General features: G+C 47.9%; 1 protein-coding gene across 4 annotated transcripts; it reads right to left on the bottom strand.

Moving 5' to 3' along the window:
- Positions 1–285: 285 nt before the first annotated feature.
- On the bottom strand, positions 286–17,689 carry CFAP298 (cilia and flagella associated protein 298). Of its 4 annotated transcripts, none has more exons than XM_027101274.1 (7): positions 17,426–17,689; positions 14,996–15,163; positions 10,386–10,453; positions 4,979–5,137; positions 3,172–3,303; positions 2,324–2,419; positions 1,718–2,032 (listed from the first exon to the last, which is right to left on the bottom strand). In XM_027101274.1, the coding sequence occupies exons 1-7, from the start codon at positions 17,562–17,564 to the stop codon at positions 1,922–1,924; spliced, it is 873 nt and encodes a 290-aa protein (XP_026957075.1). In that variant the 5' UTR covers positions 17,565–17,689; the 3' UTR covers positions 1,718–1,921. The 4 variants fall into 4 exon arrangements, with proteins under 4 accessions (XP_026957078.1, XP_026957075.1, XP_026957076.1 ...); XM_027101275.1 differs by lacking the exon at positions 17,426–17,689 and adding an exon at positions 16,900–17,026; XM_027101277.1 differs by lacking the exon at positions 10,386–10,453 and having other exon boundaries at positions 286–2,032; positions 17,426–17,539.
- Positions 17,690–20,314: the final 2,625 nt, after the last annotated feature.

The raw sequence follows: 20,314 nt of genomic DNA, 5'->3' as shown, positions 1-20,314 counted from the left end.
GTGTGATGACAGTAATGCAGTGATTTCTGTACTCAAAAGCCAGTGGCCCTTTGGTTAACAATTTCCGGTGATTATGTGAAGCAACAGAGTAACCGTCATGGCCACAGAAAGCACTGAAATCCCATTGAGTCAAGAATTCCTAGTGATACGGAAATAGTGATTCTTAAGAAGAGCTACTGTGATCACGTGGCTTAACGTCTTCTGCAATTCAAGTATGGCTGTCACGCATGCGTGTGAACTATGCACTGACAAGGGCGGGAGCTCCTCACATAAAATCACAGGATCTTATTGCGAACTTTATATCATCCAAGGACAGAGGCTTTCCACAGAGACGTTTACAATTATAATGAAAAAAATAAAATTACACCTGAAACTAATATAATATCATGTCAACTCTACTTTGCTAAAAATAAAATAATAATGAAAGTCAAAAAGCAAACAGATGCAAACTTGATTTTACAAAATTTGACCATCAGCAGAGTAAGGTACAATCAAGGCGTATAGTCGGTTACAAGCCACGTTAGAAAAATGCTGTTTTGAGGACAGCAGAAATGTTAGTCAGTGCAGGGGCCCTAAGTAACCTGGAGATTGTGGGGAGATGAGGACAGGCTGCAGAGGGTTCTGGGAGAAGAACCTGTGTAGGGTGCTCTCCGGGGGCACTCGTCTCTGACAGGAGCCAAGCCTCCCCTCGAGGTGAGGGCACTCTGAGTGGGTCTCGCCGATGTGTGAAGGGCTGGGGGAGACATGGACGGTCCTCACCCTCTACAATGGAATCAGGTCTGGGAACCCAGGGTCCCGGCCCCGGCCCCGGCCCCAGCTCCATCCCTGTGGCTGTGCGTGTACGGGGCGCTCCAGCACCGTGGCGGGCGAGGAGCAGTGGGCACGGGGAGACCAGGGCAGGGAGCGTCCTTGTCACTTCACTCTTCCTCAGAGCGAGCATGATGCGTTTCCTCCAACTAGGGGAAGAGTCTTCTACAGACCAAATGCAGCTGGACAAGACGTCTAGGCCACTTCTGGCTGCACAATCTGAGAGATGTACTCGAGCTGCTGAGACGTCAGCATTTGCAGAGATGATGAGTTGGAGAATTTAAAAGCAAAGATGTCCTAGAAAACCAGTCAGGATGACAGGTGAGCCAACGTGGTTGTCACCGAGCCAACAGCGTTTGCATCTGTCAGCCTCGGTACCGACCTCAGCACGACAAGAGCTGCAGGCTCTTGTGAGCCCACAGGGAGAACCATCGGTTACCAGGATCTGCATTTGTTTTCAGGAAAAGCCCAGAAACTACACAAGAATTTGTCCAGTTTCAAGGTTAGTCTAGTTTGGCCACCCAACTTCCATCACAGGTACAGCCTTTACACCTGGAAGACAAGACCAGCCAGGTCTCAACCAGGGGGTGAACTTCACCTCTGAAGCTGGGAGACACGAGGCTACAGTTAGACCCCCTGCCAGTCTCTGAAACAAGATTGAGAATTGGGCCTCTGACAGTTCCACAGGGAGGGCCCAGGAAGAATGCGGGTAAGGAAGTGACGGGCGGCCTCTAGTGGCCACTGACAGCCAAGTTTCACAGCAGATCCCTGGGACAAAAGGTACTTTCAACCTCCTGCAATACAGCAATCAGGAAGCAAAAAATGTTTGTAACTATATCTTCAGTAGTTTGCCAAAGAAAAACCTCAGATTAGTAGATAGTCGTCCTGAAATAAAAACAGTTTAGGCGGATTCTTTTGAGGATGTATTTATTAAGTTCTAAAACCTTGAATAACTTTTATTTTAAACATTCAAACTGAAAAAACAACTAGGAAAACCAGAAATTTCAACAACTTTCAAAGAGAGCTGTGGGTGTCCTTTTTAGTTATTATTATTATCATTTTGCCAAAAGAAAGGTGAGCTAATATTTTAGAAAGCTTCATCAACTGGTGAACTTCATCTTGGTCTCCACTTTATGTCTTTTACTCCATGAAAATGTCTTTTCAAAGCAGTGTTATCTGCCCACGGAGAATTTAAACAGGAATCGTCATCATTTTCTTCCAGTTTCTGGACACAAATGTATTTTGCTCAGGAAGGCATTTCAGGAAAGTGTTCTGCAGAACCCACGACCAACCTCCTTGCTCCCCACGTCCCCACAAGCAGGACACCTCCAGAGCCTAAGGCAGGCGGACACCGGGCAGGGCCCCCGCAGCCCTGGCGAGGCTGCAGCTCAGGACGTGCCCTCACCACATCCTGCAGAGCCCCCCGAGCTACCCCCGTGCCCAGAGTAAGGCCTGGGGGTGAGGGGGTGAACGCCCCAGGCGCCAGCTAGCTGAGAATCCATCAGTCACACGGTACCTTGAGCTCCTCTTGTCTTCTGTGATAGAAGAGCATCAGCTGCTTCTGCTCCTCACTGCTAATGATGGGTTCTCGCGCTGGAGCTCCTTGCCCCCTCTGAAAAGACAGGGTGGGGGGGACAGCAAATTGCGGACTGAGGCGTTCTTATAAGGACGACCCAGGAAGTTACAGCTCACGCCTTACAACTGCCTTTGCCGACTGCTAAAGATAAACAGGCCTTGCATCTCTGGTCATCCACAGCGGATCACGAGGGGAGTCTCGCTCTGGCCCTGGGCCCTCACAGTGGAGGCTGGAGGGTGCCGTGTTGGTCACAGCCATTCCCAAGTCAGCCACTGCAGATCCAGTGAGGGAGGGATAGAGATAATCGTGGGGGGACCCTGTTGCCCCCAAACTATAGAGGTGATTTAGGAGAGAGCACACAGCAAAGCAGCCTGCAGGTATACGGCTCCACACGAAGTCCTGACAGGTCTCCAGCCCTCCACCTCTTTCACAGACTGTCAGCACTTAGACAAACTTGACATCAGTGCTCTGGGCTGTATTTTTCATTTCAAGAAACAGTTTTAGTTACTTGTAAGCCCATTTTTTTTTTTTTTTGGTAAGCCCCATTTTTAAAGTTGAAATGAACGCAGCATACTCTCCTTTCCCCCCAGTTAAAACAAACTCCAGATACCGTCCACCGATCCATATTTCCTTCATGTTTTTGTTGCCCCATAAAGAGGACAGTTTGACTTTAAGCCTGGACCGGCAGGATTAAAGTGTCTGCACAAGAGTTTAAATCTTTCAGATTTAATGTAAAGTTTTATCAGTTTGCAAGTAAGCGAACAATAGTGACATGTTAAAGTACTTACCCGCTGAATCTTGACGATAATTTTGGTTTTTTCATTCTTCCCCACGTAGTCCGAAAGCTTCTTTGATCGTCTTAGCTCCTTCGCTGCCCACCACAATTGTGCCTCTGATTCTGTGATGACACTGAGTGCTGCCTGGGTTCACGGTAAGAACCAGCTTTAAGGTAGTCAGGACACGGCCATGGGTGTGGGCAGGGAGCCTGGCCAATGCCCCTCCCAGCATCGGAAGTGGGACAGGCTTCCAGCACCCTGCCCTCCCCTGCCGTCCCCCACGGGCAGCACTAATGCCCCCGACTCAAAGCCCTCACTCATTTCAGCACCTTTCCTGTTAGTTTCAACTCATGCCCTGACTCAGGTCACTTCTGGAAGGTGGCGGGTATCCTATCTCATTTGCACCCTCATCCATGATACAAGGTCTGTCTTAGATGGATTTTTAGGTTACTGCCAGGGAAGAATACGGGGATCCTGCTGGGTGTTTAAATACAAAAGCCTCTGACTTACGATGGTTCGATTTATGACTTTTTGACTGTATGATGGTGTGAAAGTGATACGCATTCAGTAGAAACCATGCTTTAAATTTTGAATTTTGATTTCTTCTCGGCCTGGTGATGTAGAGTATGAGACTTTCTTGTGATGCTGGGCAACGGCAGTAACTTGTGATCGCCAGAGTAATCAACCAATACAACTGTCCATACCGGACAACAGTTCTGTTTTTCACTTTTAGTACAGTATTCAATAAATCACACTATTATAAAATAGGCTTTGTGTTAGATGATTTTGCCCAACTGTTGGCTAATGTAAGTGTTCTGAGCACGTTTCAGGTGGGCTAGGCTAAGCTATGATATTTGGTAGGTTAAATGTATTAAATGCATTTTCAACTTACGCTGGGTCTGTTGGGGCATAATCCCATCATAAATTGAGGAAGAGCTGTATAGGTATAATGGGGCTGTTCGTTTGCTTCTGCATATCCTGTCTATTTAAGATGGCTCAGAGAAAAAGATACTGTCCCACAGGATAAGGAATGAAAAAATGAGAAAAACAAAGGAAAGTGGAACATAAAGCTAAGAAAATAATAAGGAGCAAGAGGTAAGACTAGGGGCTTCCCTGGTGGCACAGTGGTTAAGAATCCGCCTGCCAATGCGGGTGACACGGGTTTGAGCCCTGGTCTGGGAAGCTCCCATGTGCCGTGGAGCAACTAAGCCTGTGCGCCAGAACTACTGAGCCTGTGCTCTACAGCCCGCGAGCCACAACTACTGAAGCCTGCGTGCCTAGAGCCCATGATCCGCAGCAAGAGAAGCCACCGCAATGAGAAGCCCGTGCACCGCGACAAAGAGTAGCCCCTGCTCGCCACAACTAGAGAAAGCCCACGTGCAGCAACGAAGACCCAACGTGGCCAAGAATGAATGAATGAATGAACGAATAAATAAATAAATAAATGTATTGGGGGAAAAAAAGAGATAAGGCTAGAACACAAAATTCCATGCAAAGGGACCGATACGTTTGGGTAGCAATAGGCACAAATTAGGGTTTTGGCTTCCCAGTGGTCAAAGAAAATGGGACTGCTTTCAGTTACTCCCTTGTCTCTTGCCACCCCTGTGTGTGGGGGCCAAGCCCTCAGCCAGGAGCACGTCCTCGGGGTCCTCCCCTGAATTCACAACTCTGCTCTGAAGCCTAGTCTAGCAAAATGGAAAGCTGTGTATGAAGCAACAAACTACACCAGCAGAGAAAGGTCAAATCGGAGGGGCTGCTGCTCTTTGGGGGCTGGGGGAGGGAAGGGACTCACCTGGAAGAAACCCCAAGAGCCACATACCTGACTCCCCGACAGATCTTCTTTATTTTCAAATTCCATCCGGATAGGATCGTATGGCGGCAACCCCATGGGATAAACAATCATCACTGCACCTCGAAGCTGGTCCAAGGCGTCTTTCACCATCTCCATGGTAACGCAGACGTTGGCTTCCACGTGTTTCTGAAAATGATTACAGGCGTTGTTATCTATGATGCAGCTGATCAACTCAACAAATCCCAATCAAGTTCTTGTACAAGACCCGTGCCAGATACTGCCAGAGCGACAGAAGAATCAGACGGCGCTCGCTACCCAAGTGACTACGGTCTATTCCTGGGGCTGAGCCATGGCCACCACGACCTAGGTTATAAGGCAGGATACGAGCGGCACCAAGAGGGGTGAAGTGCAGAGGACACTCTGATGGGAGGAACCCCAGTCCAGCGGTACAGATGCGAGAGGGCATCAGGAAAAAGGGCAGAGGGGACGGCATCTCAGGGAACAGAGTGCTTCGGGACAAGCAACGGCAAAGAAAAGCAGGTCACAGCTAGCAGCCCACGCAGCTCGGGGAAGGGAAGGCACTGCTGGCCGGCCAGGCTGGAGCCTGTTTTGGGATGGCCGTGAACGCCAGGCTGAGGAGTTAGCATTGACAGTGAGGCGATGGGCAGCGAGTGGCTTCTCTGGGAAGAAGTGGTGACGCTGTGAGACTCATCTTGCAGTGGTTGTAGAATGGACCCGGGCGGGGGCAGACCACGTAGCAGGCTCTGAAGAGTGCAGAGAAAGGTGTGACGTAATCGAGAGTGTATCTGGTCTTTGCCCCCCGTTCCTGGCGCAGAGCTTCAAAAACCCTTGGCATTTCCCGAGTGATAGGGTTGTCATTATTCCTAACCAGCCCCCTCTGACCAGACCTGTGTTCATGCTGACGAGGTGATCCATGTGAACCCCTGGATAGTTTGGGGAGCGGTGGCCCTCCCAGGAAGCCCAAGCTGGGACTAGCAGGTTGGAGCTTTCAGACACCCTCCCCGCACCCCCATCTTCACCACCTCTGGAGAAGGGGATTGGAGAGGAGCTCAGTCATGTGGCCACTGATTTAACCAATCAGGTCCACACAATGGAACCCTGATAAAAATTCTGGACGCTGAAGCTCAGTGGAGCTCCTGGATGGAGAGCACACTGAAGGTGTGCACCCGGGGTCCACGGAGGAGGAGAGGCCACGGAGGTTCTGCACCCCCTGCCCCTGGCTCTAACTTTGCTCTACGGGTCTCTCCCATCCGGCGGTTTCTGAGTTGTATGCTTTGTAACAAAACTTTACAACAAAATAGGAACTACAGCACTTGCAGCGTGTTCGGTGCGTCATTCCAGCAAATCACTGAACCTGAAGGGGGGTGGTGGGAACCTCCAAACCTGCGGCCAAACCAGACAGAGGGCAGGTCACCTGGTGCCGGAAGTCGGGCGAGTCTGGCTGAGGAACTCACCCTTTAGCTTGCGGGGTCCGTGCCAGCCCTGGGTAGTTAGTGTCAGAGCTGAGTTACAGGCCCCCCAGCTGGTGTCTGAACACAAAGGCTATCAGGGGAGCTTCCCTGGTGGCGCAGTGGTTGGGAGTCCGCCTGCTGATGCGGGGGACGCGGGTTCGTGCCCCGGTCCAGGAGGATCCCACGTGCCGCGGAGCAGCTGGGCCCATGAGCCATGGTCGCTGAGCCTGCGCGTCCGGAGCCTGTGCTCCGCGACGGGAGAGGCCACAGCAGTGAGAGGCCCACGTACCGGAAAAAAAAAAAAAAAAGGCTATCAGGGGAGCCTTAAATAAAGTGGTGACCGTGGAAATGAAACGAGGGCTTTAAGATGCATCTTAAATCCATGGGAGTGGACGGTACAGGACCAGACTTAAGGCATACGAGTGACAGAGAGGAAGTGACGAAGGTGACACTGAGCCTGGATAACCGAGACAGCAGTGGCTCTTAGTAGAAATGGAAAGTCTGCAGGAAGTGCTTCCTCTTGGGTAAAGAACACAGGGCAGAGAAATCAATGAGTTCAGGTCTAGAAAACTTGAGTTTGAAGTGCTGGTTGGACTTTCAGGTAGAACCTTCTAGAAACCAGCTGGAAACTCAGGTTGCAAGTAAAGGAAGATGCTGGGGTAGAGGACAGAGATTTGAGAGTTATTGTGGAGAGTGGAATCTGTATTTAGCAGAGAAGATAAAATGCCGAGGAAGAAAGAGCAGAAAGAAAAGAGAAGAGATTCAGGATAAAGTACTTTGAGAAACACCAAATTTAAGAGGCAAGAGCCAGAGAAAACAGCACCCAGGAAGCCGGGAGGGAACCAGGATAGAGGAGGCTCATGTACGTGGTCGAAAGACAGAGAGGGGTCCAGGAGTCAGACGGGAAAAGCCCCTGGATTTGCAGGAGGGGGGTCACTGTTGGCCCTGAGGCGGCCATTTCTGTGGCAGAAGAAAACAGAGGCCAGGTTCTGAGAAACCCGGGAGCATCTGGTCCGAGGATCTGGGGGCCTCTCCTTCGGGAAAGCTGCTGGGGGCGGGAAGTTGGGGGGGGCGAGTGGTGGGGGGGCAGGTGGAAGGTTAAGCTGCAGAGGATTGATTTCAGGCTAAGGTAGGAGGCCCGAGTGTGCTTACAGAGTAGATGCTGCCATAGGACAGGAGAGACTAAAGGCATTATTCCTCCTGGGTTTCTAGAAGGGGAGATGCAGACCAGCTGGAGTGGGGGCAGCAGCGGAAGTGGGAGAGCCCAGGGGCAGGAGACACTGGTCAGTTTCGAGGGAAGAACGAGAGAGATGCAGGAAGAGACGGTTTGCAGGGGGGACAGAAAACTGAGGGCTTATGCCAGACGGCCTCGACCTCACTGCCAAAGCAGGAGGCAGATATGCCACGGAGAAGGTGAGAGGGCAGGAGCCCAAGGAGAGGAAGGGTCTGAGACAGGCTGGGGGGAGGGCCAGCGGGCCCGCAGTCCCCATGAGGTCAGAGCTTGCTCAGCAAAGGAGGTCAGGCCAGGAGCACGGGCCATGCAGAGACCCGGAGCCAGCAAGAGGCCACCTGGGGCCCCGCTGGGCTGGGAGGCAAGGTAGGGGAGAGGGGTTATCGGGAACCCTCGGCACGCTGACAAGGGGCTGGGGGGCAAGGGCGGGGGCAGGGAGGGATGGAGGATCCTGCACTACGAGGGCGACATCAGGGCCCACATCTGAGACGGAACCGCTCTGAGTAACTGTGAGTTATAACCTGACCGAGCTGTAGGCAAGTGACACGGAAGGGAGATGAAAATCCTTGCTTCCGAGGAAATGCAGGAGTCCCGTGACCTGGTGCAACACGGATCATCAGCGTGGATGCCCAAGTCCCGGGGGGACCGGGGACCAGGCAGCACCCGTGGCCTGAAGCTGATGCACCCCAGGGAAGGCAGAATGCCCTGGAGGCCCAGATTTAAACTCTCTAAACCTACGTTTTCATCTGTAAGACGGAGGTAACATTCCTGCCTTACCTACTCCCAGTGCGGCTTATGAAATTGTTTCCAAGTCATAAATCCTCAAAAAAGAAATCAGGCCTTCCCATGAGGGGCACATGCCGTAGAGACGGTGTGAAGATCTCCCGGATCCGGGGTCACCGGAGGGAAGCTGTCCCACTCGGAGGGCTCCACCCCCCACTACCAATATATGCAGAAAGGGGGCGCCACGGGGTCATTTTCTACAAAAACTCCACCAATGTCAAGGGCAGTGATTCCCCACCAGATGCCATGGTTGGGTGACAGAGAAACTCACGGTGCGGCCTCAGGACGACAGAGATTCCCCGCTGTCCTGGTCTCCCACTCACAGCAGAGGGTGGGTCCCAGGAAGAGAGGCGGCATGGACACCATCGTCCCACCCCAAGGAGCCCCAGTTCCGATATTCCACCGTCTTCCACTCTCCCCCTGAGGAACCTGAGCAATGGAGGTGGAGTCCCAGGCCCAGGGCCAAGGGACTGGTCACAGTGGGGCTGCTGGGACCTGAACTCTTCCTTCCCTGCTCGCCCAGTGGGTTCTGACCCACAGGGCTAAGTGCCCCCCACAGGGCAGGGTCTAGGGAGGCGAGAGCGACGCCGGCTGCATTTGGGAAGCAGCGTGGAAGCCCCGGGTGAGAAGTGAGGCCTGGCCACCCAGGAGCTCTGCAACTTTGGGAAAATCGCTGCAGCAAAGCGACTGGAGCCCCTGGGAAACCTCTCTCTCTCAACTATGACATGACTATGTAAAAAGACACACAGGCAAAGGGAAGAAGTGATACAAATGAATAGGAAGGATACCCACAGAAGCAAGAGTGGGGAGTGAAGGGGGCGAAGCAGGGTCCAGGCCACTGTTCTCCTAACGTGCTCTGAGATGTGCCCATTTGACTAGATGTTACTAGCTATTATCCTTTTAAAAAAAGGTTCTGCAGTCAAATGCATTTTGCAAACATTGGATCGAACCGAAGCCTTCCTTGTCGGCTTTCCCAGAGTCTTTCCTATATTAACAGGCAGAAGGGCAGCCTTTCCTGAAGCACTTAAAGGATTAGTTAAGAGCTTGAAGAATTTGGGAAGTGTTGGTTTAGAAATGACAGTTATGCCCAGTGCATTGAGAGGAACAGAAGAAAAAGCAGTTATCAAGTGAGAAGGCCTGCAGTGGCGGGTGGGAGCAACTAGTCCCAGCAACACATAAACAAAAGCGACTGATAAAAACATTCAATTCTTGAAAAATCCTTAAATTATTCTCCTCCAGGCTCACAGTATATGCATGTCAATGGTATGTTTCTCCTTCAATGAAACACTTTTTGTGTAAATACTTAAGACAATTACAAAAAGCTAATTCGTAATAAACACATGCTGTGCCAGTCAGGTATCTGTAGATCCAGCGTGTGGTTACAACGTTCGCATCTCCCCGTTCCTCTTTCATTAGTTCTTAAGGGTTACAAACTACAACACATAAAACGGACAAGCAGTAAGGGTTTACTGTGTAGCACAGGAACTTATATTTAATATCTTGTAATAACCTAAAAGAGAATATAATCAGGAAAAACCACAACTGAATCACTATGCGGTACACCTGACACTGACACAATATTGTAAATCAACTATACTTCAACTAAAAAAAAAAAAAAAGTTAAGGAAACAAAATCATATATGCAGCAATTCATACGTGAACCACATTTACACAAGCCGATACCCATTTCTGTCAGACCTGAAAGAACTGGGAGGATTGAGGACAATTATGAAAAGGAAAAGCTAGGGCCCACCCCAAACATGCTTGTTTCCCTTGCCTCTGGAAGGAGGAAGGAGGGAAGGAGGGAGGGGGAGAGAAAGAGAGAGAGAGAAAGAAAGAGAGAGAAAGGAAGAAAAGAAAAAGAAAGAAAGAAGGAAAGAGAAAAGGAAAGAGAGAGAGGGAGCGGAAGGAAAGGAAAGGAAAGAAAGGCTTCATTTAAAAAGCTAACCTTCGATATTATTGCTTTGGCTTCTTCTATAGTCTTCTTTAAAACTTGCTTCATCTTTTCATTTGGAGCTATGAAAATAAAAAAGGGAAGGGAGAGAGAGACAGCCATCTTTAAAACTCTTCTTAAACATCTTAATCCCTTCTGTCTGCGTCAGGGAGGAAGTGAGATGAGAGAAAGTACAAGAATGGAAATCAGATGAGGGATACAGGAAAGCTGGCTGTAAGAAACTTGGTAAAAATCTTTCAAACTTCATATGCTGAATAAATAACATAGCCATTGAAAATACTAGAAATACAAAACTGTATTAAAATAAAAGTGATTAAGACAATCTTGGTTAAAGATGAATAATGAACTGGTAAAAATAAACTGTTAACTCTTCTTACGAGTACCATTAGTTTTTTCATTGATGCAATTCCTCCTAAAAAGCAAAAGATCTCTCCAAATTGAGAATGGGTTTAGGTATGAAAAGATGTGGAAAACAACCAACTATTTTCTAGGTTAAAGTTCAAAAGAAATAATACTAGAAATTCCTATTATCTTCAATACTAAAAAAAAAATTTCTGAGGATGCAAAGGCCTTATAGGGACACTTTATTTCTTTCGCTCCTAATAGTGTTTTAAGGGCATAGTAGATACTTAGGTGTTTGTTAACTGATCAATTATAGTCTTTTATTTTATTTTTTTTTAAAGAATCCATGATAAACTTTCTTCATTTATTTATTTGGCTGCATTGGGTCTTCGTTGCTGCGTGCGGGCTTTCTCTAGTTGCAGCGAGTTCGGCCTACTCTTCATTGTGGTGCGCGGGCTTCTCATTGCAGTGGTTTCTCTTGTTGCAGAGCACGGGCTCTAGGCACACGGGCTTCAGTAGTTGTGGCACAAGGGCTCAGTAGTTGTGGCTCGCGGGCTGTAGAGCACAGGCTCAGTACTGGGGTTAACGGGCTTAGTTGCTCCGCAGCATGTGGGATCTTCCCGGACCAGAACTCGAACCCGTGTCCCCTGCATTGGTAGGCAGATTCTTAACCACTGCGTCACCAGGGAAGTCCCAATTATAGTCTTTTTTGTTGATGTTGTTGTTTTTGTGTTTTTTGCTGTACGCGGGCCTCTCACTGTTGTGGCCTCTCCCGTTGCGGAGCACAGGCTCCGGACACGCAGGCTCAGCAGCCATGGCTCACGGGCACAGCCGCTCCGCGGCATGTGGGATCTTCCCGGACCGGGGCACGAACCCGTGTCCCCTGCATCGGCAGGCGGACTTTCAACCACTGCGCCACCAGGGAAGCCCCTATAGTCTTTTAAATGGAGTTTTTTATGCAGGTTAAAAGGGATAAGAAGCTATCAAAATGGGTTATCATCCCTTTTTCCTTCCAATTCCACACAAACAACCATATACTAAAACAAGAGGAATTTCTTCAGTGTGCTGGTATGTCCTAAGCTGCTTTGTACAAAAGAGAGACATGTCCTCAATTCGAGTGGAGACTGTTGGGCTGACATTTATTTCCTCCTTCCACACAGAATCTCTAAATAAACCCTGATCTAAAAACTGTAACAAAACACACCCTTCAATACATTATCAATGATTATCCCCTCAAACAATTAGGTCGAACCACATGAAAATGCCAATTTTCAATCACTTGTTGCCTACAAAAATGGTAATTTCTTTTTTTTTTTTACATCTTTATTGTAGTATAATTGCTTTACAATGGTGTGTTAGTTTCTGCTTTATAACAAAGTGAATCAGTTATACATATACATATGTTCCCATATCTCTTCCCTCTTGCATCTCCCTCCCTCCCACCCTCCCTATCCCACCTCTCCAGGCAGTCACCAAGCACAGAGCTGATCTCCCTGTGCTACGCTGCTGCTTCCCACTAGCTATCTACCTTACGTTTGGTAGTGTATATATGTCCATGCCTCTCTCTCGCTTTGTCACAGCTTACCCTTCCCCCTCCCCATATCCTCAAGTCCATTCTCTAGTAGGTCTGTGTCTTTATTCCTGTCTTACCCCTAGGTTCTTCATGACATTTTTTTTTCTTAGATTCCATATATATGTGTTAGCATATGGTATTTGTCTTTCTCTTTCTGACTTACTTCACTCTGTATGACAGACTCTGGGTCTAACCATCTCATTACAAATAGCTCAATTTCGTTTCTTTTTATGGCTGAGTAATATTCCATTGTATATATGTGCCACATCTTCTTTATCCATTCATCCGATGATGGACACTTAGGTTGTTTCCATCTCTGGGCTGTTGTAAATAGAGCTACATGAACATTTTGGTACATGACTCTTTTTGAACCATGGTTTTCCCAGGGTACATGCCCAGCAGTGGGATTGCTGGGTCATATGGTAGTTCTATTTGTAGTTTTTTAAGGAACCTCCATACTGTTCTCCATAGGGGCTGTACCAATTCACATTCCCACCAGCAGTGCAAGAGTGTTCCCTTTTCTCCACACCCTCTCCAGCATTTATTGTTTCTAGATTTTTTGATGATGGCCATTCTGACTAGTGTGAGATGATATCTCATTGTAGTTTTGATTTGCATTTCTCTAATGATTAATGATGTTGAGCATTCTTTCATGTGTTTGTTGGCAGTCTGTATATCTTCTTTGGAGAAATGTCTATTTAGGTCTTCTGCCCATTTTTGGACTGGGTTGTTTGTTTTTTTGTTATTGAGCTGCATGAACTGCTTGTAAACTTTGGAGATTAATCCTTTGTCAGTTGCTTCATTTGCAAATATTTTCTCCCATTCTGAGGGTTGTCTTTTGGTCTTGTTTATGGTTTCCTTTGCTGTGCAAAAGCTTTTAAGTTTCATTAGGTTCCATTTGTTTATTTTTGTTTTTATTTCCATTTCTCTAGAAGCTGGGTCAAAAAGGATCTTGCTGTGATTTATGTCATAGAGTGTTCTGCCTATGTTTTCCTCTATGAGTTTGATAGTTTCTGGCCTTACATTTAGGTCTTTAATCCATTTTGAGCTTATTTTTGTGTATAGTGTTAGGGAGTCACCTAATCTCATACTTTTACATGTACCTGTCCAGTTTTCCCTGCACCACTTATTGAAGAGGCTGACCTTTCTCCACTGTACATTCCTGTCTCCTTTATCAAAGATAAGGTGACCATATGTGCGTGGGTTTATCTCTGGGCTTTCTATCCTGTTCCATTGATCTAACTTTCTACTCTACCCAGCAAGGATCTCATTATTTGATGGAGAAATTAAAACCTTTACAGACAAGCAAAAGCTGAGAGAGTTCAGTACCACCAAACCAGCTTTACAACAAATGCTAAAGGAACTTCTCTAGGCAAGAAACACAAGACAAGGGAAAGACCTACAATAACAAACCCAAAACAATTAAGAAAATGGGAATAGGAACATACATATCAATAATTACCTTAAATGTAAATGGACTAAATGCTCCCACCAAAAGACACAGATTGGCTGAATGGATACAAAAACAAGACCCATATATATGCTGTCTACAAGAGACCCACTTCAGACCTAGAGACACATGCAGACTGAAAGTAAGGGGAAGGAAAAAGATATTCCATGCAAATGGAAACCAAAAGAAAGCTGGAGTAAAAATTCTCATATCAGACAAAATAGACTTTAAAATAAAGACTATTAGAAGAGACAAAGAAGGACACTACGTAATGATCAAGGGATCGATCCAAGAAGAAGTTATAACAATTGTAAATATTTATGCACCCAACATAGGAGCACCTCAATACATAAGGCAAATACTAACAGTCATAAAAGGGGAAATCAACAGTAACACATTCATAGTAGGGGACTTTAACACCCCACTTTCACCCATGGACAGATCATTCAAAATGAAAATAAATAAGGAAACACAAGCTTTAAATGATACATTAAACAAGATGGACTTAATTGATATTTATAGGACATTCCATCCAAAAACAACAGAATACACTTTCTTCTCAAGTGCTCATGGAACATTCTCCAGGATAGATCATATCTTGGGCCACAAATCAAGCCTTGGTAAATTTAAGAAAACTGAAATTGTATCAAGTATCTTTTCCGACCACAACGCTATGAGACTAGATATCAATTACAGGAAAAGATCTGTAAAAAATACAAACACAGGGAGGCTAAACAATACACTACTTAATAACTTAATAACCAAGTGATCACTGAAGAAATCAAAGAGGAAATAAAAAAATACCTAGAAACAAATGACAATGGAGACACGATGACCCAAAATCTATGGGATGCAGCAAAAGCAGTTCTAAGAGGGAAGTTTATAGCAATACAATCCCACCTTAAGAAACAGGAAACATCTCAAATAAACAACCTAACCTTGCACCTAAAGCAATTAGAGAAAGAAGAACAAAAAATGGTAATTTCTTATGGTTCATCTATCACATTTAAAAGCTAGCTGCAACTTAGAGCAAGAAGACAGATGCCTTCTTTTCCACCTAATTCATTCTGGATTAGTGTTTTACAAGTAGTTATATGGTGCAGTATTTTATAAGTTTGTATTTATAAGTATTTTATAAGTTTGTATTTATAAGTATTTTATAATTTTTTAACTTAAAGAACTGCTTTTGTACTTATCGCTATACTCAGGCATGCAGAGAGAAGAAAAATGCTGAATTACCTTGTCCATTCCTTCGTCCAATATCATCCTTTTTAAATACTGAACCCGCACTGGGGACACACTTTTCACCCCATTCATCCTTTAATTTCAAATCTTCAATCTGGTCATCAGTCAGTCCTTGCATATTGGGAGGGAGAAATACGCCATGTTCTGCTAATTCTTCCATTTCTTAAAAACAAGAGAAAGTTAGACAATATGTATGGTAGTCATCATCATAAAACCTTACACCTCATTGGAATGTAAGCTCCCTAGTGGTCGGGGGTCTTGCCCATTGGCTATTTTATTTAACAAACACTCTGATGCCACTTGCTATGTGCCAGATCTGTCCTTGCCCTCTGACAAATGCTCACCAATTTGTCCTAGGTCAACCGATGCAGAGAGTCTGGGTGTTTACCCACCGTTCACAGGCTACAGGTTCTGTGCTCTAACCCACTGTGCTATGTTATACTTCCTGGCACTCAGGAAGCACAAATTCAAGTTCATTGACAGTCTGAATACACATCCACATAGGGAGTTATGGTTTTCCAAGTGCGTTCACATAGCTTATCTCATTTAATTTAACCTTGAGAGGTAGGCCAGACCGTTATCAACATCCTCATCTTCCCTAATTTGCAGCTGTATCACCTGAGGCTTGCTCTGGTCACACTTCAACTACTATATATGAAACTTTATATAAATACTTTATAAAGGATTTATGTACATCTGATCATTGGGGAGGATATAAGGCAGCTCATGCCCTTCCACAGTGGCAGAGACAAGATCCTGATTTTCTAGTATCATGTTCACTATTCAGATGCATGCTTTATATTTTTCCTGTTCCATATATATTCACCCCAAAACGAATCCACATTTCAACCTTGCAAAACTGTCTTTCTTTCTTTCTTCTCTTTCCTTCTCTCTCTCTCTCCTTTCTTTCACATGAAGGAGGTAGGTGGAGCTAAGTCTTCCCATAGCACTGTGTGAAGACACTAGATGGCCTGTAATAATACAGTACTATGGAACAAATGGTGGAACTTAATGGGCTATTTATGGGATACATATTATCTCTCTCCCCATCAGACTGTAAGTATCTGGGGCGTCAAGGAGCTGGTCTCATTCATCCCTGTCTTCAGTGGGCATAGCACTGGGGCCTGCCTGAATCACGGCTGATAACAAGGACTGTAGACTAAATGAATGGGTTGGGTTTTTTTTTTGGTCACATCGCATGGCATGTAGGATCTTAGTTCCCCCACCAGGGACCGAACCCGCGGCCCCTGCAGTGGAAGCGCAGAGTCTTAACCACTGGACCACCATGGAAGTCCCAAATGAATGGGTTTTAAGTTCACTAACATGCCTGAACAATCAGCACCACATTTCAATGGATAATTTCATAGAAAAAGAAGTTGAGGCCCTTTTCTCCCCAAATGCTTTCATTTTAAAATAACACTTAATCGAGCTTGTTTTGGAGTCAGTAAATTCTACTAAGAAACTATACATATGACCCATAAAGGTAGAAACCATGACGCTTAAGGAGTTCTCCATGGTACAAAAATCACGTGGTATAATTATAGACACAATCACACCCTAGAGCACACCTGGAGTAGCATCCTGTCAAGTACTGCGCTGCCTACTGTGGCAGTTACTAGCTGCACGTGGCTACTTGGATTTAAGTTGAAATGCAATAAAATAAAAAGCGCAGTTTCTTGGTGGTGCTCAACGGCCCCCTGTGTTTAGTGGATACCTTACTGGACAGCACAACCTGGGAACATTTTCCATCGCGGTGGAAAGCTCCCTTGGACGGCACTGCTCCAGAGTGTCGAGAGGACAGTGACCAAAACACTGTAACAGGAGAATCAGGCTTTGCTTCCTGGAGAAGGGGACACCAAGAGAGGCAAGAACACCGAGGCGCTCTCACTGTTTCTCACCTCTGAAGGCCATCCCAAAGGTGGGGGGGCTCACCACCGGAAACTGCTCTACCTCCAAAGTCTCAAAATTAGAAATTCACTTGTAAAAAACGGCCCAGTGGTCGTGCCACCTCTCACACTTGTTGAAATCCACTACACCGGCTCTTGGGCCCAAGCTTCCGGCTCCCTCCTGTGCCTCTTGCCTCCTCTGTACAGGGTCTATTTCGGTTTGCTCACAGCGCCCCAATCCCGGCTCCCAGACCCTGGGGTGTGCCCTCCCCGCCGGCTCCGGGAGCCTCTCCTCGCGGTCCACCAGCTCTTGAAGCATCTCTGGCGAACCCCGCTGTCCCATTTCAAGCCCGGCTGCCGCATAGCTTTGCAAATCTTCACAAACTTGACCCTCGGCCCCAGCCTGCCCGAAAAAGCCTCGCTGGTCCCGCCCAACTTCGTCCCAGATGGCCCAGTTTCTTCTTCCCTTCCGGGGCCCTCGCGGTGCGGGCCCCCACCCCAACCCAGCCGGCAAACTCGCCGCGCCGCCGGGCCGCACCTGAGCAGACGCGCTGCACCTTGAGCCGCCCGTTGTAGACCCGGGCCACCTGCACCGTGAGCTCCTCCAGCTCCGTGCTCCCCGGCGCCTGCATCAGGAACTGGCTCTCGTCGCCCCGCTTCACGTGCAGCAGAACCATGGTGGCTCCGGAGGTCCCGCCGAGGAGGCGAGAAGGCCCAGGATGAGCGGCGAACAGCGACGACCGACCGACTAACTGCCGCTGGGAGGCGGGAACCCGGGGCTCCGGGGCTCGCGTTGCTGGGGGAACTGCACTCGCTCCCGGAAGTGGCTGTTGCCAGGAGCAACAAAGAAACAGTCTGAGGGCCGCCGCTCAAGGTCACACCCCGAGGCTGGGGCGGAGACCTCGCCCTCCACTCCCGGGAGCAGGTGCTGGCGAGCAACGATCCACACAGTCCGGGAAGGCCTCCGGGGCCCGCCCGCACCCGGCGAGCCGGATTCGCCGAGCCCTGCTCCCGGAAGTGGGTGTCGTCAGGGCAACCCTCAAACAGACCAGCCGGCTGAGTGGAGCGCTGGCCGCCCAGTCGGCTCGCCTGGGGCCCAAGATTCCACCCAGGGAGGTGGGTGGATGGGAAAGAGGTTGCTAGGTCGGGGATGGGTGGGGTGGTGGGAACCCACAGGTGCCCAGCCCCGCAGCAGTCTCCCCACCGCAGCTCCGAGCCTCGGTAGCATTTCCGCCGCCCCCAGTCTCCACTTCCGGGAATGCCTCCCGCTGCTTCGGGTCTGGAACGCACAGAAGAGGCTGTCTCAGATCGCGGATCCCCGGTGCTCCGGTTTTCAGCACTGAGGGTCAGGGAAAGTGTCCGTACTCCTTCGTGGGGCTGATTCGAATTCGCATCTCTAGAGTGGCTCGAGCGGCTGCTGCCGTAGCGACCCTCCCCAAACTATCCAACAACTCACTGCCCAACAAATTCTTATTAAAGGCAATCGGGTTCGGTGCTTCCTTCCGGGCGCCGGTGACAGGGAGGCAGATTCAGGGTCACTGCTTTCATGGAGCTTATATTCAGTGTAAGTGACAAAGAGAAAACAAAAATAAACGGATACGGCAAATTCAAATAGATATAAAAACAGAACAGGGTGGCTGGCTTTTTAGATTGGATGGTCAGGGAATGCCTTAAGCCTTCAGGCATTCCTTGGGTGACATTTGTACTGAGGCCTTGATAACGAGGCGCTAGCAAAGCTGAAATAGTGCAAGGCCCGATCCCTGATTATCTCCTTGGAAGGGCCATTGCCAAATGCAAATTGAATATTACAAGCACCTGCCACTTTGTGTATCTGAAACTTTGCCTCCCTCCATTGAAACCCTTAAGTTCCGGGGCAGAGTGGAGAAAGTGTGTGACTGTAGGCCTTGGAAATGCCCAAAGCCAATCCAGAGCCTCATGTGAAGACCGTTAGACTGACGCTGGATAGAAGCGGGATGGCGCCCAGGGTGAGATGTGTTTTCATCTCTAGTAGTGTTGCGGCAGGGTTCACCCAAACCCTGGAACATGCAGTACTGGTCAGATTGGCAAATGTCTCTCTTCCCCAGAGGAAGAAAGTGGCCTACTGTGGTCACTTAGCTCCTGACTGCTGGCTGTAAGATCATCCCCCTATTTCTCCTGAATCCAACTGCATATCCATCAAGCCAACTCCTGCTTAAAAACTTGGTTTATAGTATAGCCTTCTAGGTAGAGAGAACCATTTATCCACACACTCATGTACTACAGGGTCTCTGGGTATAATTTTTAATAATATAAAATGAATGAAAAGTATAGAAAACCCATGTTTGTACTGGCCACTCAGTTTTATTTAAATACGTAGTTATCAACTACATATCTGGTGGAAAATCTGCCAGACTGTCACAGGTCGAGCTCTTGCACCATCTTTAACCTTTGTCAGCACTGATATTTGCCTTTGTAGTCCTCTTAACTTTACTCTTTCGTTGCATTCCTTTCAGTGTTCTCTTTAGGTCTTTTTCTTCTCATACAGGCCATGTCTTACAAATTCTGTGCGTAGCTTTTTCTCAGTGTGGTTATTTTGTTTTATAAATTTATTTACTTATTTTTGGCTGCGTTGGGTCTTCATTGCTGCGCACGGGCTTTTCTCTAGTTGCGGTGAGCGGGGGCTACTCTTCATTGCGGGGCGCGGGCTTCTCATTGCAGTGGCTTCTCTTGCTGTGGAGCACGGGCTCTAGGTGCGCGGGCTTTGGTAGGTGTGGCACATGGGCTCAGTAGTTGTGGCTTGCGGGCTACAGAGCGCAGGCTCAGTAGTTTTGGTGCACAGGCTTTGTTGTTCCGCGGCATGTGGGATCTTTCCGGGTCAGGGCTTGAACCCGTGTCCCCTGCATTGGCAGGCGGATTCTTAACCACCGTGCCACCAGGGAAGCCCTCTCAGTGTGGTTTAAGTGATCATAAATCATGCCAAAGCCTGTTGTCTTGTCACCACCCAAGTGGGTTCTGAATCTGAAGACAAAGATGACATCTGGGTGGTCTTGTGTACTTTAGCTTATTGTCTCAATATTTTAGGTACTGTTGCCTTTCTAGGGTAAAGGGCATCTTATGACCATTTGTATCTGCTGAAGCAATGCATTAGTGATGAACACTCTGGTACAAATAAATAATGGGCCATTCATGATGGCTGCTAGATATCAGGCAGCCAGGGAGGAAAAGAGCACATTTTTACTGTATTTAAAAAAAATTTTTTTTAAATACCATTGGGCTTCCCTGGTGGCGCAGTGGTTGAGAGTCTGCCTGCTGATGCAGGGGACACGGGTTCGTGCCCCGGTCCGGGAAGATCCCACGTGCCGCAGAGCGGCTGGGCCCATGAGCCATGGCCGCTGAGCCTGCGTGTCCGGAGCCTGTGCTCCGCAACGGGAGAGGCCACAACAGTAAG

This window comes from Aethalodelphis obliquidens, unplaced genomic scaffold (genome assembly GCF_003676395.1).
Source record: "Aethalodelphis obliquidens isolate GAN/ISIS:26980383/991018 unplaced genomic scaffold, ASM367639v1 scaffold1, whole genome shotgun sequence".
NCBI lineage: Eukaryota > Metazoa > Chordata > Mammalia > Artiodactyla > Delphinidae > Aethalodelphis > Aethalodelphis obliquidens.
The sequence above is the reverse complement of the archived record's forward strand: the minus strand, read 5'-3'. Positions and strand labels throughout refer to the sequence as shown.